We start from the raw sequence: 27,991 nt of genomic DNA, 5'->3' as shown, positions 1-27,991 counted from the left end.
TCAGCCAGCTTCCTTGCTTGCATGCTCTTCTCACAGGACAAAAGTCTTCCAGTGTCCTTGCTGCTGTTGTCATAGCACGGAGATCGTCATCGGGGTCAGGGAATGGGGTTAGGACAACTTCATGCAAAACGAACAGCCCAGCTCTGCACCAAGGAAAACCACATTAAATTTATATTTTCATATATTCTGTGCATAATACAGTGGTACCTCGGTTTAAGAACAGTCCTGTTTAAGAATGATTCGGTTTACAAACTCTGCAAAACTGGAAATAGTGTCCTGGTTTGAGAACTTTACCTTGGTCTAAGAACGGAATCCGAATGGTGGAAGGGCACCGGTGGCGGGAGGCCTCATTAGGGAAAGTGCGCCTCATTTTAAGAATAGTATCAGTTTAAGAACAGACTTCCAAAACGGATTAAGTTCATAAATCGAGGTACTACTGTACTTGGATTTTTGCTAGGGGTGTGATCCAGATAGACGAGAAACGCATGACCCTCCAGATCAGGGGTATGCAAACTAAGGCCCATGGGCCGAATGCGGTCCAATCGCCTTCCCAATGCGGCCCGCAGACAGTCCAGGAATCAGTGTGTTTTTACATGAGTAGAATGTGTGCTTTTATTTAAAATGTATCTGGGTTATTTGTGGGGCGTAGGAATTCGTTGATGGCAGAAAATGAGGAGGAATTAATGAACCTTTTATTGAGAGTGAAAGAGAGAGCGCAAAATAGGGTCTGAAGCTCAACATCAAAAAAACTAAGATCATGGCCACTGGTCCCATCACCTCCTGGCAAATAGAAGGGGAAGAAATGGAGGCAGTGAGAGATTTCACTTTCTTGGGCTCCATGATCACTGCAGATGGTGACAGCAGTCACGAAATTAAAAGACGCCTGCTTCTTGGGAGGAAAGCAATGACAAACCTAGACAGCATCTTAAAAAGCAGAGACATCACCTTGCCGACAAAGGTCCGTCTAGTTAAAGCTATGGTTTTCCCAGCAGTGATGTACGGAAGTGAGAGCTGGACCATAAAGAAGGCTGATCGCCGAAGAATTGATGCTTTTGAATTATGGTGCTGGAGGAGACTCTTGAGAGTCCCATGGACTGCAAGAAGATCAAACCTATCCATTCTGAAGGAAATCAGCCCTGAGTGTTCACTGGAAGCACAGATCCTGAAGCTGAGGCTCCAATACTTTGGCCATCTCATGAGAAGAGAAGACTCCCTGGAAAAGACCCTGATGTTGAGGGAAATGGAAGGCAGAAGGAGAAGGGGACGACAGAGGACGAGATGGTTGGACAGTGTTCTCGAAGCTACCAACATGAGTCTGATCAAACTGCAGGAGGCAGTGGAAGACAGGAGTGCCTGGCGTGCTCTGGTCCATGGGGTCACGAAGAGTCGGACAAGACTAGCCTAAACAACAACAGGAATTCGTTCATTTTTTTTTCAAAATAATGGTCCAGCCCACCACATGGTCTGAGGGACGGTGGGCTGGCCCACAGCTGAAAAAGGTTGCTGACCCCTGCCCCAGATCTTGCTGGGACGTCCTATCCCATCAGCCCCAGCCAGCAGGGCTCAGGGGTCAGGACTGATGGGAGTTGGGAGTCCAGGAGCAACAATCTGAAAGTGACCACACTGATTATGCCTGGCAAAGGAGATGGAAATGTTACCTGCCCTTTCCGGATTATATTACAGCCCCATAAGTTTCCCTGTCATGTGGACAAATGAAGCCCATTTCTAATTGGACCAGCCGGATTTTAGAAGCATTCAGATGTCTGGCAAATGCTGGGAAGGGAATTTAGAGCCTCCTCATGAGTCTAATTAAGCCACAGTAGCTGCTGCTCAGGGCTCTTCGGGGAATTAATTGATTTGCTGAGATTTATGCATCTGGGGGTGAGGGTCTAATAATTGTCTTGTGGTCAAGCATCTCAGTGTTTGGCAGCTCGGCACAGCTATAAAGGTACATCATTCTAAATCAGCACCAGCTCCAGGACTGGAGAGTGGGGTGGGTTGGGCAACTGGGCAAGGCAAACCCTGTAGTTTCACCTGGAAAAATCACAAATGTCATGCAATGTTTAAAAAAAGAAAGTGTAAAGCGATGCATATCAGGGCAAAAAAAAAAAAATCTTAATTACACATAAACGCATGTGAACTGGCAGTGAGACCTTGGGCTTTTTAACAGCAACATGAGAGGCTGAAAATTAACAGGGGATGCTCCTTCCAACATGGAGAAACGTGTAGCTTCACCTACTGAATTGCTGCCTGTTTTACAGCTTGTTAAAGGCACAAGAGCGGCAATAAATAACTCTTGAGACAATTCTAACAGTTTGAAAAGCAGTTTGAATACCGCTGTATTCATATAATTGGAAACTAGCAATTGGTTGGGCACACAATAATTCTACCGTATTCTAATAATGAAAAAGCAACATAGGAAACTATTGTTATAGAACCCTAGAAAATATTGTCGCAGAACCCTAGAAATTAAGAAATGGTAGGATTTTGATGATTTGGGAAGTGAAGGGGAAGATACAAGCTGCACAGGAATTCTTGAGCTAGCCTATGCAAAATGACCTGGCCAAGCTAAGTTCCAGTAAGAAACAATATGGGGCCGTTGAGAGCCATTGGCAAGGCAAGATTAAGTGTTCTGCTCTTTTGCCCTGAGGTGTAAACAGAGACTGGGTGTTTGGAAGGTTGCCAGGGTAGCTGGGTATAAGGTGACAGGAAAAGAGAATTTTTAGGAAGGTGTACTGGGAAGAAGAAGGAAGAAGAAAGACTTGGATTCATCTTGGGCAGGTTGGCTGAAGGCTGGCTTGGAGAGAGACCTTTCTCTTCAAGGCTGCACTGCAGTAGCCCCTCTTGAAATGACCATGCTGTAAGATCTGGACCCCATCCATGCAGACTGAAGGTGCAAATAGGTGAATAAAGGATATTTCTTAAAGCAACGACAGTTTCTGCCGTGTCTTCAGTTCTCCAAAGGAACACAGAACTTGGGCGAATGCCTGGAACCCCATGAGCTCTTGCCACCGCTCAGCAGAGAGAGAGGGAGGCACCCAACATTTGTAACAATATCTTATACCGAGTCAGAATATGGTTCATGTAGAGATGGCTAGCTAGAGATGATGGCGGTCCGACAACTGGAGACCCACATTTGGGAAACCCTGGTCTACGCTGACAGGCATCATCTCTCCAAAGTCTCAGGTGGAGGGTTCTTCCCAACCCAACCTGGAGATGCTAGGGGTTAAACCAGAATAGCAGCTGCTCTGCCATTGAGCCTACAGCCCAATTCTTCTTCTTCCCTGGCTTCACCCGTTCTGCATCTCATTTACATGACTTCAGCAGCTGAGTTTCAGCCCTCTGGATCACTCTCTCTCTCTCCCCATCCTCTTTCTTACAGATCAGGTGCGAAACAGCTATTACATTGGTGCAGATGGCTCCCTGCGGCTCATCCTGGCTAACGGCATGGAGGTGGCCCTGCAGACTGAGCCTCACCTTCTGGCCGGCACAGTTAACCCTACGGTGGGGAAGAGGAATGTCACCCTCCCCATTGACAATGGTCTCAACCTGGTTGAGTGGAGGCAGCGCAAAGAGCAGGCCAGGGGTCAGATCACCGTCTTCGGGCGCAGGTTGAGGGTGAGTGGAAAAAGCTGTGCATTGTAGGTTCAATCCCAAACATCACCTTTACCACCATGCGGAACAAGAAACTGGTGTTGGCGGCGGTATTGATGCTTATTTATTTGTTGCGTTTCCATCCCAACAAGCTCAAGGTGGCATGCCTACATGCCGTAGTTCTCCCTCTCCCCCTTTAGTCCCCACACAACAACCCTGTGAGGTAGGTTAGGTTGAGAGGCAGTGTGACTGGCCCAGTGCTGGATTTATGTATAAGCTAAAAAAAGCTATAGCTTAGGGCCCCACTCTCTTGGAGGCCCCCAAAAAATTTAAAGGGGAAAAAAACTGGATGTACATTTCCAAAATATAAGATAAAGAACAAATAAAATAAAAACTACATACAACAACAGTGATTTGTGTTGTGTAGGCTCCTATGATGTAAGGAATGGGCCCCGCCTGCTAGCCTGCTCCCTAAAATATCACTGGTTTGCTCATTTCTATATCAATTACTTTGATAAAATACATATTTTGTTATGTGCAAATGGCTTTAGAAACCTATGAGGTCCATAAATTACCATATAGCATATATTCAACACAAAACATAGCGACAATTTGTTGTTGACAAAGGACAGCTGGACATATAAAGGGCCCCAGTAGCTTAGGGCCTCATCAAACCTAAATCCAGCCCTGGACTGGCCCAAGGTCACCCAGTGAGCTTCATGGGTCAAATGGAGATATGAACTTGGTCTCTCCCAACTCATAGCCTGACTGCCTTAACTACACACCATAGGGGCCAACTCCTTGGCTTGAGGTCCCTTCAGCCCCCCCCCCCCCAGGGGCGTCTCTAGCCCCTTGGCTGCCAGGGGCGGCAAGCCAAGAGGCACCCCTGGGGGCGGGGCATTGCGGCATGTGCATGCGTCATGACGTCATGACGCATGTGCACAGCGCGATGCCACGCCCCTGGGGATGCCCCCGCAGGGGGGAAAAAGGAAAGCAAAGCGGGCGCTTGAACGCGCCAGCTTTACTTCCTTTTCTCTCCCTTTTGGCGCCGAAAGGGGCGGCCGAAAGGGGGGGGAGAAGCAAACAGGCGCGTTTAAGCAGCCGAAGGGGGAGAAAAGCGCCCGTTTGCTTCCCCCCCTTTCCCCTTTCGTCCGAAAGTGAAAAGGGGGGGAAAGCAAACGGGCGCTTTTCTCCCCTTTCGGTCGCTTCTTTCGGTGCCGGCTAGGCTGCAGAGCCACAGCCCAGCCAGCGGCGAAAGAAGCGTCCAAAAGGGAAAGGGGGGAAGCAAACGGGCGCTTCCCCCCCTTTCGGCCGCCTAAACGCGCCTGTTTGCTTCTCCCCCCCCCCTTTCGGCCGCCCCTTTCGGCTCCGCAGCCCAGCCAGCGCCGAAAGAAGCGCCCGAAAGGGGGGGGAGAAGCAAAGCTGGCGCATTTAAGCGGCCGAAAGGGGGGGAGCGCCCGTTTGCTCCCCCCTTTCCCTTTTGCCGCCGTTCGTTCCGTCGCCCCAGGAGCAGCAGCACCGCACACACTGTGCGCTGCTGCTCCCACGGCAACGGAGCAAGCGGCGGTGAGCAGGGTGAGCAGCGGCGGGTGGGGGTGTCAAGCGGCGGCCCCTCCCACCACTCCCCACGCACCACCGGTCACCCCGGGAGGAGCAGCGCTGCACGGACGGGCGAGCACCCCGTCCGTGCAGCGCTGCTGCTCCCGGGGTGACGGAGGGAGCGGCGACGCATGGGAGTGGCGGGAGGGGCCGCCGCTTGACACCCCCGCCCGCCGCTGCTCACCCTGTCACTGGGGGCATACCGCCCCTACCGCCACTCCCCAGCGACGCCCCTGGCCCCCCCCAAAAAAAAATATTAGAGGGGACCTGGGCCCTCCAAAGTTGCTGTGCATTGCCATTCAAATGGTGTGCATGTGCTGTGTCATGTGATCAATTATGCAGAGCAGAACTTACCTGGAAACCACCCCACTCCCAATATTGTATTCAGGTTGTTCCACACTGATTATTCACACCCATCCCGCTTTTTGACATCTGAGCTGCAAGGGACAATAAGTCAGTCCACATAACCACTGGGGAATGCGTTTGAGCCAAAGAAAACCACCAAGATCTGCCACATCTGTGGATTGGGGAGTAATCTGTATTGGCTTCCCTGGGTACCGTTTGCCCTAGAAATACATTACTGAGCATCCATAAGATGTTTGTGTCCAAATAGGGCATCTTATTTGTACAGACTGTTTCATTAGGACAAGGAGAACCCTTGGAGACACACAAAAAGGAGACACCCCTGCACACCCAAAGTTTGCATTTCGTGCCTTGTTCAAGGACTCCATCCTTCTCCTGGTTTTCAGTGTCTGCTTCCTCTTACAGCACCTCACAGGCCAACACCTTTCAATGGCCCTCTAGCTGTTGTAACATTCTAGACCTCTAATTGGTCCTGTGGCTATTACGGATTGATTGCCCCCGCTCTTCAGCAACGTTACAAATCCATAGCCAGCAGTCACTCGCCGGACCCCCTTGGATCGAAAACACTTGCTATGCCACACCGCTCCGGATAATGCCGCAACCTTCGCACAAACGCAAACTTCCGCAAATAGCGGTGCAAAAACGGCCCGTCGCTTTGGTTGCGTGGGCGGTGTCTTCGCATTCTGATACATTCACTTTGGCTATTTATCCTGGGACGTGCTTAAAACGGGGGGTCTGTCTTTGGGATTCCGGTGGGGAGACAGCAAAGGCGGTTGTCACAATGACAGATTGCACCATGGCTCCCAGCTGCACCACGGAGATTACCTTGCCAACTGTTAAGCTGTGGATTGGCTAAGTAGAGTGTCCTAACCTTGCCCCTACAACCTTTCACATGGTGTACAGTCACGCTGTAGACAGCTTGCTACACTCCACTTATTTGGTGCTGAAATATCCACAGCGGTCGTACGATTTTGCCTTGCAGATGTGACTCATTATGCCGGGGATATAAGCTCTTATTACAAGGGGCCATTAGTTTATCAAACTTATATCCTTCCCTGCCTTCCAAGGTAGCCCAGGCTAGCAAATGCGTAAGCAACGCAACAATAAAATAAAAATCTCGGGAAAATTAAAAGCAATCACACACTCCCACACCTTATAATTGCAAGATTACTAGCAACGGTATATTTCAGCCATCAAATCCCTAGCTGAACGTAGCAGGATAGAATTCCTAGCATGTTCTCCTATCCCAGCGATGTCTCCCCTGGCTTGGTCTTGTCCACAGATGTCTGCAAACAGTTCTGTTGACTGCCAGCTGAACTCCTACCTTAAAACGTCTTTGGGGCCAAACCATATTTGCACTGAGAGATTTGTGATTCCTTAATATCCATTCATTCGTTCATTTATACTTAATATACCTGAGTTGGTGGATCTCCAAAAAGTACCGGTAGGTTGTTGTGTTTTTTAACCGAAACGCAGCTATGGGTGAGTTGTTTATTTTAATAAAGAAGTGGTTGAGGACAGAGCATGAGGCTCTTAATCTCAGGGTTCAAGCCCTATCATAGAATCATAGAAGAGTTGGAAGAGACCACAAGGGCCATCCAGTCCAACCCCCTGCCAAGCAGGAAACACCATCAAAGCATTCCTGACAGATGGCTGTCAAGCCTCCGCTTAAAGACCTCCAAAGAAGGAGACTCCACCACACTCCTTGGCAGCAAATTCCACTGTCAAACGCAAAATGATTCCTTCATTGCAGGGGATTAGATTAGATCAGGGGTAGGCAAACTAAGGACCGGGGGCTGGATGCGGCCCAATCGCCTTCTGAATCCGGCCCACAAACGGTCTGGGAATCAGCATGTTTTTACATGAGTAGAATGTGTGCTTTTATTTAAAATGCATCTCTGGGTTATTTGTGGGGCCTGCCTGGTGTTTTTACATGAGTAGAATGTGTGCTTTTATTTAAAATGCATCTCTGGGTTATTTGTGGGGCCTGCCTGGTTTTTTTTACATGAGTAGAATTTGTCCTTTTATTTAAAATGCATCCCTGGGTTATTTGTGGAGCCTGCCTGGTGTTTTTACATGAGTAGAATGTGTGCTTTTATTTAAAATGCATCTCTGTTATTTGTGGGGCATAGGAATTCATTCACCTTATTTTTTTCAAAATATAGTCCGGCCCACCAAATTGTCTGAGGGATGGTGGACCGGCCCACAGCCAAAAAAGATTGCTGACCCCAGGATTAGATTATCCTTATGGTCCCTTCCAACTCTATAAGTCTAAGATACGCGAGTGTGGTTAACCACTGAGTTCAGTGGTGCTTACTCCCAGGTAATTGTGTATAGCAGCCTTTCCCAAATTTACACATACATACCAGATGTTTTGGACCACCACTCCCATCATGCCAGCACAGCCTATTGTCATGAATGATGGAATTATAGTTCAAAACATCTGGAAGGCTCCAACTTGAGTAAGGCTGCTGTATAGGATTGCGGCCTTAATTCCTCTATTCAGCAACTGAGCTGTGTGTGAAGATTCATTTTATTGTCCTTCCTGTTCTCTTGCTGCGGGAGGCCAGCAACTAAATTTTACTCAGGAGCAGAACCACTGAAACTGGTGGACATGACTAAGTTATGTCCATTCATTTCAGGAGGTGTTCTTTGCTTACAACTTGGATTTGAACAGCATCCAGGGTCTTGGAACTTGTCAGAGACCCCCTTAGAGTTGCTTGCAAAAAAGAAAGAAAAAAAGAAAGAAAGAAACTGAAATCCCGAAATTGTAACCCTGCAGAAGACTTGGTTGCTTTGCAGAGCAGTTCACCCTCTAGCTTTCTGTTCAGTTCTGATGCTTAACTGTTCCCCTTTATCTGCTGCAGGTTCATAACAGGAACTTGCTGTCGTTAGACTTTGACCGCGTGACGAGGACAGAGAAGATCTACGACGACCACCGCAAGTTCACCCTGAGGATTCTTTATGACCAAGCCGGCCGGCCCACTCTTTGGTCTCCTAGCAGCAGGTTGAACGGGGTCAACGTAACTTACTCCTCGGGAGGACATATTGCTGGGATCCAAAGGGGAACCATGTCGGAAAGGATGGAATACGACCAGTCTGGCAGGATTACATCCAGAATCTTTGCCGATGGCAAATCTTGGAGCTACACCTACTTGGAGAAGGTGAGGGCCGCCTGTAAAAAGATGCTGCTAAACTTGTAGCCTGCACAGAGTCGTAGAATTGTAGAATTGGAAGGGACCCCAAGAGTCATCTAGTCCAACCCCCTGCAGTGCAGGAGTCTCAGTTAATGCAGACATCCCTTGATTTATGTTTTCTCCTATTCCTCATTTTTACTCCCATTTAATAATTCTAACAGCTCATGTACGTGACCCTGAAATTCAGTCTTAAGGAGCGTAGTTTTGGGGATTCTGGAGGTGGTCGCAACAGCACTACTCCCATACCCCACACAAGCCAAGAAGACACCAGCCCGCTTTGTCGACAAGTAAATCCACATTATTCTTAATTTTGAGCATAGCAATTCCCTCTTCTCACAGAATTCTGGGCTGTTTAGCGTTCAGCGGTGGAGTTTAAGGGGGGATTTTGGTTGTTTCAGAAACTGGATCTATCAACAATAGAGTCTTGTGGCTCCTTAAGGACTGAAAAATTAATTATGGCATAAGTTTTCGTGGACTAGAGCCCACTTCGTCAGATGATAGTGGACTCCAGTCCATGAATGCTTATGCCATAATCAATTTGTTGCTATGGTATCCAGCTAATCCAAGGATTTACAGTTGTGCAACAGAATTTTCCCTGTCTCTCCTTGTCCCACCCCGTACACTCCCTGGAGCAGATTTGGGCAAGGCACTGAGTGCGCACAGAGAGAAGAGAATGGGGAAAGAAGCTCCATTACACGGCAGTAAATCATTGCACTAATGAATTACTTAGTGCTACATTGGATACAGTCATTGTTCTTTAAGGTACCGCAAGGCACGCTACCAGTTTTGCTGACCAACACAGCTACCCCTCTGGAAACTGGAGCTATCTATCGTTCCTCTGTCAGGGCTGGAGTCAGATGCAGGTCAGCACAAAGAAGCAGAGTCAGTTGTCTGTGTCTTCTTTATTAAGGGAAGCGGCATACAACCTTCCCAGTAGGTCTTACCCACAAAGAGAAGTTGCCAGGACTGCAGTCTTTTGCCTTCCACCCCTCCTAAGGCTCCTCCTTTCCCAGATGTTTCCCAAGCAGTCTCGAATGGTGTTTGCACACCTCTGGCCTCTGTTCCGCTCTCCTGATTATCCTGCACATTCTTGGAGACCAGGGGGAGGACAGCTTGTTGCAGCCAGAGAGGGAGACTCCCGGGATTCTTGAGCAGTCCCTTGGCCCCGCCCCCTTCCTCTGCTTCAGCCTCAGAGTCTGAACTGCTCCCTGTCACAGGTTCTTCCTGCTCACTAAACCCTGTTGTCTGTTCGGTATCCAGCACCTCTTCCCAATCTTCCCCCTCAGCACCCCACCACCAATCCCCAGGCTCTGAGCCCTCCTCTCTAGGGTTCTCCTTAGGGGTTCCCCAGCTGGCACCTCATCGTCCAGCCAGTCCCTGACATCCACCAAATTTTTTATTACAGGGGCACCAGGAGGAAGTAAGCTATCAGTACCACAGAATAGGAGACTGCAAGGCGTTTTCCGATGTTTCAGTCTTCAAGTGTACTTCCTCTGCCCTGATTACAGAAATTTCAGGGGGAACGGGCACTGTTTCTAAAAGAGGCAGAATTGCAAATAATAATTAAAATTAAAATAATGGACCAGATCCAACTCACGAATCCTTCTAGCAGAACTCTACACAGGGACACACACACCCAAAAATTAGTACACATGGGGAGTGGGGGGGGATCATTCTGTCTTGCAAGCTGAAATGCTTGAGCTGATGGGGTAATTGCCATAGCGCTACACTGAATGCCCCCCAGTGCCCTAAAGAATTTCCTTGCTTGAGAAAGTTCAGATTTCCAATGGCTATAAAATGAAGGATAATAACTGCTTTCTCTCCTGGTTACAGTCCATGGTGCTGCTTCTCCACAGCCAGAGGCAGTACATATTCGAGTTCGATAAGAACGACTGCTTGTCATCGGTGACCATGCCCAACGTAGCCCGGCAGACATTTGAAACGATCCGTTCCATCGGCTACTACCGGAACATCTACAGGCCCCCCGAGGGAAATGCCACGGTCGTTCAGGACTTCAACGAAGAGCGGCAGCTTCTCCACACCTATCATTTGGGGACAGGGAGGCGGGTCATCTACAAGTACGGCAAGCTGTCCAAGCTGGCCGAAATGCTGTACGACACCACCAAGATCAGCTTCACTTATGACGAAACCGCCGGCATGCTGAAGACCATAAACCTGCAAAACGAAGGGTTCACCTGCACCATCCGGTACCGGCAGATCGGGCCGCTCATCGACCGGCAGATCTTCCGCTTCACGGAGGAAGGCATGGTGAACGCCCGCTTCGATTACAACTACGACAACAGCTTCCGGGTGACCAGCATGCAAGCGGTTATCAATGAGACGCCATTGCCCATCGACCTCTACCGGTACGACGACGTGTCAGGGAAGACGGAGCAGTTCGGCAAGTTCGGGGTCATCTACTACGACATCAACCAGATCATCACCACCGCCGTCATGACTCACACGAAACACTTTGACGCTTATGGCAGGATGAAGGAAGTGCAGTACGAGATATTCAGGTCCCTTATGTACTGGATGACGGTGCAGTACGACAACATGGGGAGGGTGGTGAAGAAGGAGCTGAAGGTCGGCCCGTATGCAAACACGACGAGGTATTCTTACGAGTACGATGCCGACGGGCAGCTGCAGACCGTGTCGATCAATGAGAAGCCGCTATGGCGGTACAGCTATGACCTGAACGGGAATCTCCATTTGCTGAGTCCCGGCAACAGCGCCCGCCTCACGCCTCTGAGGTACGACCTCAGGGACAGGATCACGAGACTGGGGGACGTGCAATATAAGATGGACGAAGATGGCTTCTTGAGACAAAGAGGGAACGATGTTTTTGAGTACAACTCCGCAGGGCTGCTCATCAAGGCGTACAACAAAGCCAGTGGATGGAGCGTGAAGTACCGCTACGACGGACTTGGGAGGAGGGTCTCCAGCAAAACGGCCCATGGCCACCACCTGCAGTTCTTCTACGCGGATCTCACCAACCCCACCAAAGTCACCCACCTGTACAACCACTCCAGCTCTGAGATAACGTCCCTCTATTATGACCTGCAGGGCCACCTCTTTGCCATGGAGCTCAGCAGCGGGGACGAGTTCTACATCGCTTGCGACAACATCGGGACTCCTCTGGCTGTCTTCAGCGGGACAGGCCTCATGATCAAGCAGATCCTGTACACGGCTTATGGGGAGATCTACATTGACACCAACCCAAACTTCCAGATCATCATCGGCTACCATGGAGGCCTCTACGATCCCCTCACCAAACTGATACACATGGGGAAGAGAGACTATGATGTGCTCGCCGGCCGGTGGACCAGCCCAGACCACGACATTTGGAAACGTCTCAGCAGCAGCAATATAATGCCTTTCAGTCTCTACATGTTCAAGAATAACAATCCTATCAGTAACTCTCAGGATATCAAGTGCTATATGACAGGTAAGTTTCATTTTTGGCCAGCCCAGCTGGCCTCGAGTCCACCAGTCAGCTCAATTGCACCGTATTTGACTATGTGTCTCTTTAAAACAATGCCAGTTTTCAAATCTGCACCCAGGTATTTTCAGTTGCTCTCGAATTATTTTTTCCTTCATTGGGAAGAGCAGCTAAAAAGCTGAATCTCTCACCATACTTGTTTTGTTTCAACTGTTGCATGCCGAGGGAGCCGGCATTTGTCTACAGACAGCTTCCAAGTCATGTGGCCAGCATGACTAAGCCAAAAAGAAGCAATGTTAATTTAGATTGCTAAGGAAGAGTATCTCAAGCTAAATAATAATAATAATAATAATAATAATAATAATAATAATAATAATAATATTTTTATTTTTATTTATATGCCGCCCATCTGACCAGTTTGCCCCAGGCACTCTGGGTGGCTCCCAACAAAGTATTAAAAACACAATAAAGCATTGAACATTAAAACCTTCCCTATAATTGATTCATGCAGCGGTTTCTATTCTCTCAGGTCAGTTAGCTAGGTGGAAACCTTTGTTTTAAACACTCGGCAAACTCACTGCGAGAAGCAAAGCTACAGGGAACCAGGCAGAGGGCCTTCTCGGTAGTGGCGCCCGCCCTGTGGAACGCCCTCCCATCAGGAGCCAGAGAGATAAACAACTACCTGTCATTTAGAAAATACCTGAAGGCAGCCCTGTTTAGGGCAGTTTTTAATCTGTGACTTTGTATTGTATTTTAATATGTGTTGGAGGCCGCCCAGAGTGGCCGGGGAGACCCAGCCAGATGGGCAGGGTATAAATATTATTATTATTATTATTATTATTATTATTATTATTATTATTATTATGCAAACTGGTTTATAGCAGAAAACGCTATAAAAGACTACAAATCTCTGTCGCACCCAAAAACATTAAAGGTGTAGCACTAAGAGGAGTACATACATAGGGAACAAGGTCCACTCATGAAACAGGACTTCCCTCCAATCTCTCCTCTCCCATGCCCCCTAAACCTGATCTGGGGCTTCTCCCATCCCTCCAGAGCCGATTTAGGGAGAAGATGGGGAAGTCCCATTGCATGAGCAGACCTCATTTCGAAAAACAAAGTAAAACTGACTTAGGTGAGCTGGAAGTGGACAGATGCTGGCCGAGCCGCCTGTGCATCATAAACAACTTAATAATTTTAGAAAGCTGACTTTTGGCCAGTGTAGCTCAAAATCATCTATACTTGACTGCAGCGCTCTCAAGTTTCAGACAGGGGTTTGACAGGGGTTAACTTGGGAACAGTCCTACTCATGGTGGAAGGGAAATGCCCCCAAGGCCCACTGGAGCAAGATTATGAGTCCTACCTCCCTCAAAGGGGGCACACAGATGATGAATGCAGGGTCCGGGTTCAAGTGGGAAGAGGTGGTCCTTCCTTGAGGTGTTGTGGTCCTGAACCACATACAGCATTATAGTTCAAAACTAGCACCTCAATGCGAGCCCAGAAACTCATTGGAGGCTAGCGCAGTTGTGCCCAAACTGGTGTTATATGTTCAGACCGTATTGTGTTGTTCGACAATCTGGCTGCCAATTTTTGCACCAGCTGCAGTTTCTGGGCCATCTTCAAAGGCAGCCCCACACATAACTCGCTGCAGTAATCTAACCTAGAGGTTGAAACAAAATAAAATAAAATTCCTTCCAGTAGCACCTTAGAGACCAACTAAGATTGTTACTGGTATGAGCTTCCGTGTGCATGCACACTTCTTCAGATACACATGCTAGGCAATGATAACAATGTCTTGTAAATAATAAAAAATATAATATAGTGTTTTCTTAAGCAATAATATTTGTAAGGATGCGGGAGAGGGCCTTCTCGGTGGCTGCTCCCAGATAACTTTGGAACTCCCTGCCTAGAGAAGTTAAACCAGCTCCCTCCCTGTTGTCCTTCTGGCAGCAGGTGAAGATGACCTTGTTCCAGTAGGCTTTAATGAAAGGTTTTTTAAGCAGAGGTTGGATAGCCATCTGCCATGGATGCTTTTGTAAGAAGTGTGCACGCACACGAAAGCTCATCCCAATAACAAACTTAGTTGGTCTCTAAGGTGCTACTGGAAGGAATTTTTTTTTGTTTGTTTCGACTATGGCAGACCAACACGGCTACCTACCTGTAACTAACCTAGAGGTTGCCAGAGAGGGCACAATGGACACTAGACTTTCTCTGGCTTGGTTGTATCAAAAACCCTCCCTGGTAGTTTAAGCCAACGTGCAAAAAGGGTCCCTCTCCCCCTTTTTAGTCCTTCACATGGAAGGGAGCTGGATCTGGTCTTGATGGCCAATTTTGGCAAGTGGGCAGGGGTCAAGTGACCCATGCTTGTCCAAAGGATTTTGCAAGGGACTCCTCACGGCCTGACAATCAGCTGATTGTTGGGTTCTGCGAAGCCCCGTTCCAAAACTCTCCGTTTTGCAAGGGGCTCAGCCAGACACGATAATCCCCTTCCTGCAGATTAAAGGATGATTAATGTTCTCCTAATTTCCTATCAGTTGCACAGAGGTATCCTTCTGTGCATCAGCTGGCAGCCCAAATTCAAAATTGCATCTAAATAAACTGCATTAAGGAGGCTCGCTCCAGGAGAGCAGCGGCTGAGTCCTTTCTAATCATGACCTTTTTATCAAGCCTTTTAAAAATAACAATGCGATTAAGCGTTAATTCAGCCATGAGAAGCGCTACTTAAGGGATGGAGGAAAAACAAGTATCATGTGCCTTAAATATAGGCCAGAGCAGAGAGGCGGCAGCCTTTGACCAAACTCCCACCAGAGTCGCTGCGAAATTAAATTTGGAGCAAGTACCGTATTTTTCGCTCCATAGGACGCACCGAACCATAGGGCGCACCTCATTTTTAGAGGAGGAAACAAGAAAAAAAAATATTTTTCTGGTTTTCCTCCTCTAAAAGCCCTGGTTTTTTTGTTTTTTTGAGGATCGGCTAAAAGTTTTGCAGCTTTTTTGCAAAGGGAAAAGCCCTGGGTTGTTGTTTTTTTTTTTTTTTTGAGGATCAGCTAAAGGTTTTGCAGCTTTTTTTGCAAAGGGGGAAAAGCAAAGAGGAAAAGCCCCATTTTTATGGGGTTTAACTCACATTTCTGCAGCTGCTAAAGGAAAGGGAGCCATTTCTACTGTTTCCAGACAGATAATCTAATCGGCCAGTCACATGTCCTGGGGAAACAAACAGCCTCCCTCTGCAGCACATTCAACAATGGAGGGCGGGGCTGAAAGGGAGCCGGGACTCTTATCTCTCTCCCGATCTCTTGCTGATCAGCTGCTGAGCGGGGTCCTTTCAACACTCCCTTTTCTCTTTGTAAAATAAAAAACACAATCTGCTTTTGGCCCCTGGGCAATTCAGCTCCAGGGACCACCATTCGCTCCATAAGACGCACAGGTATTTCCCCTTACTTTTTAGGAGGGAAAAAGTGTGTCTTATGGAGCGAAAAATACGGTAATTTGCGGGTGGGAGCAAGTGTGCATGGGGGGGGGCGGATAGCACAGCCTGGACAGACACAACACACTGATATAACAGTATCAGGAATGCGGTAGGGAAGGATTCAGTGGCACAGTAAGATCCCAGCGTGTCTCGAAGGACTTGAAGCGAGGAAATGGCCTGCCAGATAAAGAGGGGTAGGGTGGGAAAACACAGCAAGTTTGGGGAGATGGTTTGAAAGCAAAAGATACAGAGACAGGAATGGCAGAGTATATATGAGGGGGGCAGGCCGTAGCTCAGGTGGTAGAGCGTATGCTTTGCATCGGAGGATCACAGGTTCAGCCCCTGGGATTGCTAGTTAAAAGATCTCAGGCAGAACAGGTGAGAAAGCTTCCTGCTAGAGACCTTGCGTGGTTGTTACCAGTCTGAGTGGAAGGCATGGTGCTTAGCCACATGGTCCATGTCGTGACTCTGCACAAGACAACTTGGCTCCCAGTACGTTTCCGAGCACAATTCAAAGTGCTGGTGCTGACCTTTAAAGCCCTAAATGGCCTCAGTCCAGTATATATGAAGGAGCGTCTCCACCCCCATCGTTCTGCCCGGACACTGAGGTCCAGCGCCGAGGGCCTTCTGGCGGTTCCCTCACTGCGAGAATCCAAGTTACAGGGAACCAGGCAGAGGGCGTTCTCGGTAGTGGCACCCGCCCTGTGGAACGCCCTCCCACCAGATGTCAAAGAGAACAACAACTACCAGACTTTTAGAAGACATCTGAAGGCAGCCCTGTTTAGGGAAGGTTTTAATGTTTGATGGATTATTGTATTTTAATATTTTGTTGGAAGCCGCCCAGAGTGGCTGGGGAAGCCCAGCCAGATGGGTGGGGTATAAATAATAAATTATTATTATTATAGAGCTGGAAGAGACCCCAGAGAGAGGGTTTCCCAGTGTCCTATTTTAGAGAGGGTATCGAATAGTAATCGCCTTCTTTTGGAGTGCTGGCTGGTCAAAAGCTACAAGAACCATAAAATGGGAGAGCTTGAGAGGTTGGGAGACAGGGTGAACTAGAAGTTGACCATCCATAGTTAGCATTTGGACAGCGGGCTGAGCAAATTGCATCCTGTTTTGTCATAGAATTGTAGAGTTGGAAGGGACCCACAAGGTTTTTCTGCAATGCAGGAATCTTTTTGCTCAGTGTGGGGCTCAAACCCACGACCCTGAGATTAAGAAAACTCTAATGACCAGGGTTTGTTTGTTGCATTTTTACTATATGGTATGATTTTATTTCTAATATGAATATTGTGGCCCACGGTAGCTCAGTGTCACCAGTATAGGCAAATTTCTGGCTCATCTAAGCCTTTTGGGAACCTTTATTTTCAATAATGACTGTACTCACAGGTGGAGGAATGCCTTTATTTTTATAAACCTTTGTTATTTGCAGAGGGAATCTTTGCATGAGTCCATACTTTATTCCTTCGGAGCTGCTTGTACTTTTTGTCCTTCCAGGCTGTGATGCTTTACAGTTGACATTTTGTCTTCTTTTCTTTCTTTCTTTCTTTCTTTCTGTTTGCTGTTCTTAACAAAATCAATAATATATAGTTAAGAAACAACATCCGATAATGCATTACAAGACAATATTGGCTTGCGAAAAGCATGTACAGTATTAGACTGAATTGCATACAATCATGCGAATGCTAAGAGAAATTCACACTTAGATGATGGTCAGTTTTCATGAGGACCCCTTAATAATAATAATAATAATTGCAAATTGTTTTAGAAATATGGACTGAATATGAGATTGAAAATCTGAGGTACTGATTGAAACCACAATTTACAGATTCTCCCATCCCTAAAGTAGAGGGGATTTGAGGGGGGGGGTCAGAATTGGAGACTGAGATTCGAAACACACTTAGGGTGGATAAGATTTGATTGAATGTAGGGGGACGGCTGATTCAACCTACCGTGTTTCTCATAAAATAAGACACCGTCTTATATTTATTTTACTTAAGAAAATAAGCTTATGGCTTATTTTCGGGGGTGTCTTATTTTTTTTTAATTAAGTACTGTATAGTTCTGGGCACCTGCCTCCTCTTGCCGCGGCCGGTGTTGCTGCTGCTTGGTCCAGCTGTCTTGGGGCGGGCACACGGCCCTGCTTGGCGCCGACCCGGCAGGCCACCTCCTCCTCCTGCTGACTCCCGGAGGCTCGGGGCGGTGGGCGCCGACCTGGCAAGCCTCCTCCTCTTCCTGCTGCGGCTTGGCGCCCGGAACTGGCTGTTGGTGCTGCTGCTGAAGTACTGGCAAAGAGCCCAGCAGCGCCATGCGGAGCACCCTGAGCCGCGACAGGAGGAGGAGGAAGCGGCTTGCCGGGTCGGCGCCCAGCAGCGCCGCACGGAGCGCCCCGAGACGCGGCGGCAGGAGGGCGAGGAGGCGGCTTGCCGGGTTGGCGCCCAGCAGCGCCGCACGGAGCGCCCCAAGACGCGGCGGCAGGAGGGCGAGGAGGCGGCTTGCCGGGTCGGCGCCCAGCAGCGCGTAACGGAGCGCCCCGAGCCGCGGCGGCAGGAGGGGGAGGAGGCGGCTTGCCGGGTCGGCGCCCAGCAGCGCCGCACGGAGCGCCCCGAGCCGCGGCGGCAGGAGGGGGAGGAGGCGGCTTGCCGGGTCGGCGCCCAGCAGCGCCGCACGGAGCGCCCCGAGCCGCGGCGGCAGGAGGGGGAGGAGGCGGCTTGCCGGGTCGGCGCCCAGCAGCGCCGCACGGAGCGCCCCGAGACGCGGCGGCAGGAGGGGGAGGAGGCGGCTTGCCGGGTCGGCGCCCAGCAGCGCCGCACGGAGCGCCCCGAGCCGCGGCGGCAGGAGGGGGAGGAGGCGGCTTGCCGGGTCGGCGCCCAGCAGCGCCGCACGGAGCGCCCCGAGCCGCGGCGGCAGGAGGGGGAGGAGGCGGCTTGCCGGGTCGGCGCCCAGCAGCGCCGCACGGAGCGCCCCGAGACGCGCCAGCAGGAGGGGGAGGAGGCGGCTTGCCCGGTCGGCGCCCAGCAGCGCCGCACGGAGCGCCCCGAGCCGCGGCGGCAGGAGGGGGAGGAGGCGGCTTGCCGGGTCGGCGCCCAGCAGCGCTGCACTGAGCGCCCCGAGCCTCCGGAAGCCAGCAGGAGGAGGAGGCGGCTCTTGCTGCGTCCCGCTGGCACGTGGCTCCAGGCGGCTTATTTTCGGGGTATGTCTTATATTTTTGGATTGCTTCAAAATCCTGCCATGGCTTATATTATAGGCACGTCTTATATTATGAGAAACACGGTATGTTAGGATTCTGCTGTGAGCGTTGCAAAAGATCACCTAAAGGAGAACTGGCAAAGGATACCGAGGATTAATTGGAGTTTATGTTCAGAGCCCCCCTATAGTGGAGAAGGAATTCTTTTGTGACTGGCTTGTGTGGAGGGAGCAGATTGAGTTGACATTTCTGTTACCCCCCTGTTTCCAATAGCCATCTGCCCCCAAAACGAATTCATTCTGACATACAGGGAACCAAATTGAGTGGAAGCCAAAATGTACCCAGTGTCGTATGAAATGCACTGTTTTTACTTAACAGATAAAAAAAATGCTGCTTCATTTTCAGCAGATTGATATTGGGGGCAGACCCTAAATTCTTTGGGGGTTCCATTGGTTTTAACGATCGGACTAAGCTTCTGCGTTGTGATGGCTGGATGTTGCCCTGACTGTCCCTTTCTCTTTTGAGCATTCGGACATCTTCAAAAAAATGTCTCCCCCTTGACTTCTATCCCTTCCAATAAATGACACTGGCTTATTCCTAGCGGTATAATAACCTGAGATCTCTACTGCTGAGAAGCAGGGTAGATTTCTGCCTAACTTAGAAGATCACAACGCAAAGCTATTAAGAAACAGGTTACTGCTGCTATTAATATAGAGAGTAAATGGCTGTTGAGAGCAAAGTACTTTAATTTTAATTTTAATGAAATAATAAAAAAGCAACATTGCCTCTTTGTCAGGTTTTCAAAGGCACAGAAGGAAGGCTTTTTCCGTGGCCAGCAAAGGATCTTCCCTCTCCTGAATCTTTAGCAGATAACACGGAGTTCTGAGAATATAGCGAGGAGAAGCAAGCCAGCAGCCTGCTTGCATGATGTGTTTCCCATTTGGCCAATGCATGTAATCAAAAATCTGGAGAAAGCAGAGTTGCTGTGTGGCCGCTATAGACATCTTAGGAAATCTGCAGCTTCAAATTTACACATCATTCATTGCATGAATGGACATGAGCAAATATAGCCAATTCCTTCCCCCCACACACACACACACATACCGTATTTTTCGCTCCATAAGACGCGCTTTTTTCCTCCTAAAAATTAAGGGGAAATATCTGTGCGTCTTATGGAGTGAATGGTGGTCCTTGGAGCCGAATTGCCCAGGGGCCAAAAGCAGATAGTGCTTTTTATTTTACAAAGAGAAAAGGGGTTTTTGAAAGGACCCCGCTCAGCAGCTGATCAGCAAGAGATCGGGAGAGAGATAAGAGTCCCGGCTCCCTTTCAGCCCCGCCCTCCATTGTGGAATGTGCTGCAGAGGGAGGTTGTTTGTTTCCCCAGCGACATGTGACTGGCTGATTAGATTATCTGTCTGGAAACTGTAGAAATGCCTCCCTTTCCTTCAGAAGCTGCAGAAATGTGAGTTGAACCCCATAAAAATGGGGCTTTTCCTCTTTGCTTTTCCCCCTTTGCAAAAGGAGCTTTGCTTTTCTCCCTTTGCAAAAAAGCTGTGAAACTTTTAGCTGATCCTAAAAAAAAAAAAACCCAGGGCTTTTCCCTTTGCAAAAAAAGCTACAAAACTTTTAGCTGATCCTTAAAAAATACCAGGGCTTTTCCCTTTGCAAAAAAGCTGCAAAACTTTTAGCTGATCCTCAGAAAAACAGGGCTTTTCCCTTTGCAAAAAAAGCTGCAAAACTTTTAGTTTATCCTCAAAAAACAGGGCTTTTAGAGGAGGAAAACCAGGAAAATATTTTTTTTCTTGTTTCCTCCTCTAAAAACAAGGTGCGCCCTATGGTCCGGTGCGCCCTATGGAGCGAAAAATACGGTACTTTGGGTGGAAGGTCTTTCCAAGTTACCTGACTTTCTTTCCAGGTGCCTATGGGCAATAAAGTATAATGAACAAGCTAACCCTTCGGTTTCTCGTTTATCGCATCCCAGATGTCAACAGCTGGCTGCTCACATTTGGGTTTCAACTGCACAACGTCATCCCTGGATATCCTAAGCCAGACATGGATGCTGTGGAGCCGTCCTATGAACTCATCCACACCCAACTAAAGACTCAAGAATGGGACAATAGCAAGGTAATCTACCTCACTGTCCACACATCACATTAAGCCATAGTTAAATTTTTCAAAAGATCCAGTTTTGCTCCTCCCAGACTCTTGGCTGAGCCATGCGTTGAGTTACAAACCACAAGCCTTGGTTTATCGTGATGCTTGGACCCAGGGTCATGGTTTGTTTCCCACAAGCAACCCATGAGAAGTAAGCCAAGATTAATCCTGGGTTGTTTTGTTTGGAAAGAAGCCAACTGCAAGTCTTAACATGACAAGCTAAAGCTTCTCCGTTGTTACAGAGGTGTGAAGGAGGGATTTCGAAGCATAATTCTACCAGCATTCTGCTCATTCACGTTACACTATAGTTAAACGTTAACTATGGTTTAATGTGATGTGTAAACCAGGCCACTGTCTGTTTCTAGAGAGCCCTCTATTGGAGTCATTAAATTATTTTACAAACTACCCTCCTGTTCAGTGGGGTAAATAGCCAGCGGACCACTTCTCCAGATCTAACCATAACTGCTTCCAGGTGCACAGAACCTTACTCATATGTATGTATTTACAACATTTTATATACCGCCCGATAGCCAAGGTTCCCTGGACAGTTTACAGGGGGGGGGGGAATTGAAATGTAAAGAAGAAAAATGCAAATCAAACAACAGTAGTGCAAATAATGTTTAAAGCACCAAAAGATTTTAAGATTGAAAAGCCTGGGAAGCCAAAATGATCTTCACCCGGGACTAAAAGACCATAACTGGATGCAAAATGTTGAGAGGTGACAGGCAAGCCACCCTGGGGAGGGCATTTGACAAATGGGCACCACCACTAAAAAGACCGTGTCTTTAGTCGTTACCCACTATACCTCATTTGCAAATGGCTGTGGGTACAATAATACTGCATTCATGATTTGTATCAAACCACACATCCAATGTTACTGCATCGGAGGGGAGCTCTTGCACAACAGAAGCAGGACGAAAACAGAGTACTGGTGGTGTCAAAAGTTACAAGGTTTCAGCAGGAAGTTACGGGACACGCACTGGTTGGAAACAGGGTCCACGCCCACCCGGAAACTTTTGCCGCCACAGTATTAAAAACGGGTTTGCGAATAGCCACCCCGAATATCGCCATGAGCACAGACAGTAATGAATGCACAATGTCTGGTTGATTTGGGTATATATGGGAGGAGGAAATCATTCAGGTAAGCTGCATTAAATAAACTGCATTAAATAAATAAACACCTAGTGTTTCAGCCTCTTGCGCTCAACTCCTGGCCATAAGGTAAAGGTACTCCTGACTGTTAGGTCCAGTTGCGGATGACTCTGGGGTTGCGGCGCTCATCTTGCTCTATAGGCCTAGGGAGCTGGCGTTCGTCCGCAGACAGCTTCTGGGTCATGTGGCCAGCATGACTAAGCCGCTTCTGGCGAACCAGAGCAGCGCACGGAAACGCCATTTACCTTCCCGCCTGGACGGTACCTATTTATCTACTTGCACATTGATGTGCTTTCAAACTGCTAGGTTGGCAGGAGCTGGGACCGAGCAACGGGAGTTCACCCTGTTGCGGGGATTCGAACCGCCGACCTTCTGATTGGCAAGCCCAAGAGGCTCAGTGGTTTAGACCACAGCGCCACCCACGTCCCTAATAACTCTTGGCCATAGCACCAATCAGTTCTGTGCCATAAAGACTGAGTAGTGCTCTATCCTTAAAAGACCGATGTGCAACTGCCGTGGCTGTGCCATCCAGGCCCGCCCCCCTCACCCAGGGGAAGCAGCCTCCCTGTGTCATTACAGTAGGATCTTTGTGAGGGCTTTTTATAGCACCCAGGACTCCTTTTGCATCTGGAAGTGCTATTAAGCATTGCTTCCAGTGCACAAAATTATGTTCATTTAGCACAGGCATGCCTCGGCCTAGATCACTATCAAAAGCTACAGTAGCCATCTCAAAAATCCAGAAAATTCAATTGACTCCTAGGCCTTTTGATGAGGAAAAGAAGACTTCTTTTCTGCTATCGTCTCTGGAACTTGTTCTTGACCATGGCAAGGTATTTCTCGAACATGTCCACTGTCTCACGTGAAATGCAGGCTCTGCTGGTGAAGGAGGGAATTGAACACGTAACCACAATTCCCTACACTGTGAACCACGATATTGCTGTAGCTCTCTTTTTTCCAACTTGGAAGTGCTGCCATGCTCTCCTACCACCACCGATGCTGCCTCCCAGGAGGAGCAACATGGCATTTCCTTCCTTCCGTTTCTACTCTGCAGGGTTTTGGCAGTGAGTAGGCTGGAATTGGTTCCATTCTGCGAAATGGATCGCGGAAGCCAGAATGGCTTCTGCAATTTGCTCCACAGTTAGATTGGCTGGTATTTTGGCTCGCCCCTGACATGTGGAGAAAGTTGGTTCTTTTGCCCTCACATTCAAAACATATTGGGTGGGTGTGGTGGTTTAACTTATCCTTCACCAGACCAAAGATCTGCCCTCCTCGTGAGATGTGGCAGCCACATTTAATAGTCACTTTTGGCAACCTGCAGACATGCTGCTAATGTCCTGACAGATGCTCCTTTTGTACCAAGCAAAACAGTTGCTTTTTTCCCAGGGTTTAGCTAGGACTCCATGTCACCATCCCCAGATTTTCCCTCAGCCAGTGTGATGTAGTGGTTAAGAGCGGTAGATTCGTAATCTGGTGAACCGGGTTCGCATCTCCGCTCCTCCACATGCAGCTGCTGGGTGACCTTGGGCTAGTCACTCTTCTTTGAAGTCTCTCAGCCCCACTCACCTCACAGAGTGTTTGTTGTGGGGGTAGAAGGGAAAGGAGATTGATAGCCGCTTTGAGACTCCTTCGGGTAGTGATAAAGCGGGGTATCAAATCCAAACTCCTCCTCCTCTCCTCTTCTTCTTCTTCTTCTTCTTCTTCTTCTTCTGATGCACATGAGTTCTCTCCTTTCCATCTGTGATACTTCTGGGTTTTATTGTACCATTTCTCTCTACCTGAACAGTTTGCTGAAAGCTTCCGCATTATGAGAGGCCTGCTAGCTCCATTCAAGTTGCATTTTCTACCGCTCATCTTCGCTAATTCAGTGGCAAATGGGTGGGGAAATACATGCTAGTAGAAGATGAAACGGAACAGATAGCAATTTTCAAAGGCAGGGTACTCTGTCTCTTTGAACTCTGCACAATCTGTTTTGTGCCCCTTCCTTTTTTATTTCCACAGCCACACAGCCCAAGAGTTGTTTTTCTCCCGCGGAAGAAAACACTCTTCCCAAATGCATTGCTGTATTATTAAAAGGGTGCATTCAAGGTCGTTAGATCTTAAAATTAAGCAGCTTTTCAAAGGCACAGAGCTTGTTTTGAGATAACAGGGAAGTGGTTTTTCCCCCCTTCTTTTTTAAAATTACAATCACAGCCAGGTTCCTGATAACGTTGTGCAGCACAACCCAGAAGCTCTTGCCAACGAATCCGGGAGCAGTACAGGAGTGCCACACTCTCAAGTCTTGGAGAAAACGTGATTTCTTCATTTACACCTAAACCAGCCATGAAAGGGGATATCCTGTTCGCAGTTGTTTTTATTTTCAATTTCCGAGGCACAAAAAAGCAACAATAGTGTTATGAGTTTGGGGGGACAGGTAGGCTTCATGCCTTGGCCCCCTTCTCATTCCTGGATTCAATTCTTAGAACAGCCAGGCTAGCTTTCCAGGCGAGATGATGCCCTAATTATGGGTCACTAAGGTAACAAAGGAAGTGTCTCGGTGCCAGAGGGAAAGTGGGTGGGCCCCCCTCCCTCAACTTGCTAGTAGTTAGAGAGACAAAAGGCAGAGTGGAGAGTTGAGCTATGTGAGCTGGGGGAGCCGGCTGGGGAGCCAGAAGGACAGAGCCATGCCTGATTTCTGCTTGAAGCCAAGGCTGTCCTGGACAGCATAGGGAACTATAGAGGAGTTATTATTAAAGCTTGCCCAGAGGGGCTAGGGCAACCCAGTCAGATGGGCAGGGTACAAATAATAAAAATTATTATCATTATCATCAGCATCAGTGTGATATCGTTGGCACTGAGAGTGTGGATAGGTACACCCCCTCTAAAAATACTGCATTTTTATTGGTGAAATTTTGGCAGTAAGTTGGAGACAGGCCAAAGGAAGTAACTCAACACATTTTTAAAAAAATCGTTTTAGCACTGAATCTACTGAATATTGTGGGGACGGGGTTACTACCTTTCGGAAGCTGCTTTGAGCATTTTCTCTTAAGTGAAAAATTAATAAATTAGCTTGTGGGGTTCAGTACCACAAGATGGGGCGACGGCTCTTAGCATGGAAGGTGTTGTGCAATTCGCGACAGGTAATTGGGGCGATCTTCCTGAGTCATGAGAGTTAAAAATGGGACCTTCCCTTTCAAAGACAATATATGCAGAACAATTAACGCAGCGGCTTACAGTGAACAAGATAAAGCAGCCCAAAATGTGCTTGGCACATAGATTGAATGCATTGCTCATCCCTCTGAAAGGCCATGAGAAGGTTGCATGCAGGTATTTCTCCACCCTGGGGGCACTGTTATACAGTGGTTCCGCTCCTTCCTCCTGGGCCGTGTCCAGAAAGTGGTGTTGAGAGATGAGTGTTCAGACCCCTGGGCTCTCACTTGTGGGGTGCCTCAGGGTTCTGTCCTCTCCCCTATGCTTTTTAACATCTATATGAAGCCACTGGGAGAGATCATCAGGGGGTTTGGGCTGGTTGTTCATCAGTATGCGGATGATACCCAGCTCTACCTCTCCTTTAAATCAGAACCAGTGAAGGCGGTGAAGTTCCTCTGTGGGTGCCTGGAGGCAGTTGGAGGATGGATGGTGGCTAACAGATTGAGGTTGAATCCTGACAAGACAGAAGTACTGTTTTGGGGGGACAGGAGGCGGGCAGGTGTGGAGGATTCCCTGGTCCTGAATGGGGTAACTGTGCCCCTGAAGGACCAGGTGCGTAGCCTGGGAGTCATTTTGGACTCGCAGCTGTCCATGGAGGCGAAGGTCAATTCTGTGTCCAGGGCAGCTGTTTACCAGCTCCATCTGGTATGCAGGCTGAGACCCTCCCTGCCCACAGACTGCCTCACCAGAGTGGTGCATGCTCTGGTTATCTCTCGCTTGGACTGCTGCAATGCACTCTACGTGGGGCTACCTTTGAAGGTGACCCGGAAACTATAACTAATCCAGAATGAAGCAGCTAGACTGGTGACTGGGAGCGGCCGCCGAGACTACATAACACCGGTCTTGAAAGACCTACATTGGCTCCCAGTACGTTTCCGAGCACAATTCAAATTGTTGGTGCTGACCTTGAAAGCCCTAAACAGCCTTGGCCCAGCATACCTGAAGGAGCGTCTCCACCCCCCCATCCAGCTCCGAGGGCCTTCTGGCAGTTCCCTCACTGCGAGAAGTAAGGTTACAGGGAACCAGGCAGAGGGCCTTCTCGGTAGTGGCATCTGCCCTGTGGAATGCCCTCCCATCAGATGTCAAGAAAATAAACAACTATCTGACTTTTAAAAGACAACTGAAGGCAGCCCTGTTTAGGGAAGTTTTTAATGTTTGATGTTTTAATGTATTTTTAATCTTTTGTTGGAAGCCACCCAGAGTGGCTGGGGAAGCCCATCCAGATGGGCTGGGTATAGATAATAAATTTATTATTATTATTATTATTATTATTATTATTTAGCAAAAACCGGGGAAAGTCTGGAGGTCAATTAACAAGTGTTGCAGCTAATTCACGAAAGTCTGTGCTGTAAATACTAAATGTGTTCGTCTTTAAGGCACCGTAAGCTGTTGTAGCTGCTGCTGCTGCTGTTGTTTACTCAACCTGCACCCATCGCTAACACGAGCCCCTCTCTTCCCTCTTTTTTTCTCTCTGCCACTTTCTCAGTCGATCCTGGGAGTTCAGTGCGAAGTACAGAAGCAGCTGAAGGCTTTTGTCACCCTGGAGCGCTTTGAGCAGATCTACAGCTCCAGCATCGCCGGCTGCCACGAAACCAAGGAGAACCACAACTTTGCCTCGGGGGGCTCCGTCATCGGCAAAGGGGTCAAGTTCGCCATGAAAGACGGCAGGGTGGCCACGGACATCATCAGCACGGCCAACGAAGACGGGCGGAGGGTTGCGGCCATACTCAACAACGCCCACTACCTAGAGGACTTGCATTTCACCATCGAGGGCGTGGACACCCACTACTTCGTCAAACAAGGGCCGTCGGATGGAGACTTGTCCATCCTGGGCCTCAGCGGTGGCAGGAGGACCCTGGAGAATGGTGTGAATGTCACTGTCTCCCAAATCAACACGGTGCTCAATGGAAGGACTAGACGTTACACTGACATCCAGCTCCAGTACGGAGCACTGTGCCTGAACGCCCGGTACGGGACCACCTTGGACGAGGAAAAGACCCGCGTGCTGGAGCTGGCCAGGCAGCGAGCTGTGGCCCAAGCCTGGGCGCAGGAGCAGCAGAGACTGCGGGACGGGGAGGAGGGAACACGCTCCTGGACAGAAGGGGAGAAGCAGCAGTTGCTGAGCACAGGGAGGGTTCAGGGCTACGACGGCTACTTTGTGATCTCGGTGGAGCAGTACCCAGAACTCTCGGACAGCGCCAACAACATTCATTTCATGAGACAGAGCGAGATGGGCAGGAGGTGACAGGGAGGGTCGGCGCATTGACTTCTTGCCAAAGACAGCTACTCTTTTGTGGCCGCATACCAGACTGTGTTGTACTCAATCCTCTCTCTCTCTCTTTTTTAAAGAAACGGTGATGAAAAAGGTTGGGGTGGAATGATAATACAGTTGCACTGTAACTCATGCAACATCCTATTGTTTAATTTCTCTCTCTCTCTCTCTTAAAAAAAATGGCCTTCTCACCCATTACTATCATCATTTCCCTCCATGCACACACGCACGCACGCACACACACACACACACAAACACGGACCAGAAGGTATATTTCACCTTTGTGTGAGCACGGTGGAAATCCTGTGTCCTTTTCGTCCATCCTTCTCCCCTTACCCCCTTTGTGCAACGTTCTGAAAAATCGGGGAATTTGTCCATG

At 48.6% G+C, this 27,991-nt stretch overlaps 1 protein-coding gene across 1 annotated transcript in view; it reads left to right on the top strand.

Annotated features, from left to right (window-relative positions):
• TENM4 (teneurin transmembrane protein 4) overlaps positions 1–27,777 on the top strand; it is a 202,290-nt gene extending 174,513 nt beyond the window's left edge. Inside the window, exons 23-27 of the mRNA XM_033146027.1 lie at positions 3,383–3,618; positions 8,424–8,720; positions 10,587–12,201; positions 20,830–20,972; positions 26,827–27,777. Coding sequence (XP_033001918.1) covers positions 3,383–3,618; positions 8,424–8,720; positions 10,587–12,201; positions 20,830–20,972; positions 26,827–27,585 — 3,050 coding nt within the window. The 3' untranslated portion in view covers positions 27,586–27,777. The remainder of the gene's footprint in view (positions 1–3,382; positions 3,619–8,423; positions 8,721–10,586; positions 12,202–20,829; positions 20,973–26,826) is intronic.
• Positions 27,778–27,991: the final 214 nt, after the last annotated feature.

This window comes from Lacerta agilis, chromosome 4 (assembly GCF_009819535.1).
Source record: "Lacerta agilis isolate rLacAgi1 chromosome 4, rLacAgi1.pri, whole genome shotgun sequence".
Lineage (NCBI taxonomy): Eukaryota > Metazoa > Chordata > Lepidosauria > Squamata > Lacertidae > Lacerta > Lacerta agilis.
Note: the sequence above shows the minus strand (reverse complement) of the source record. Positions and strands in the feature narration are given on the sequence as shown.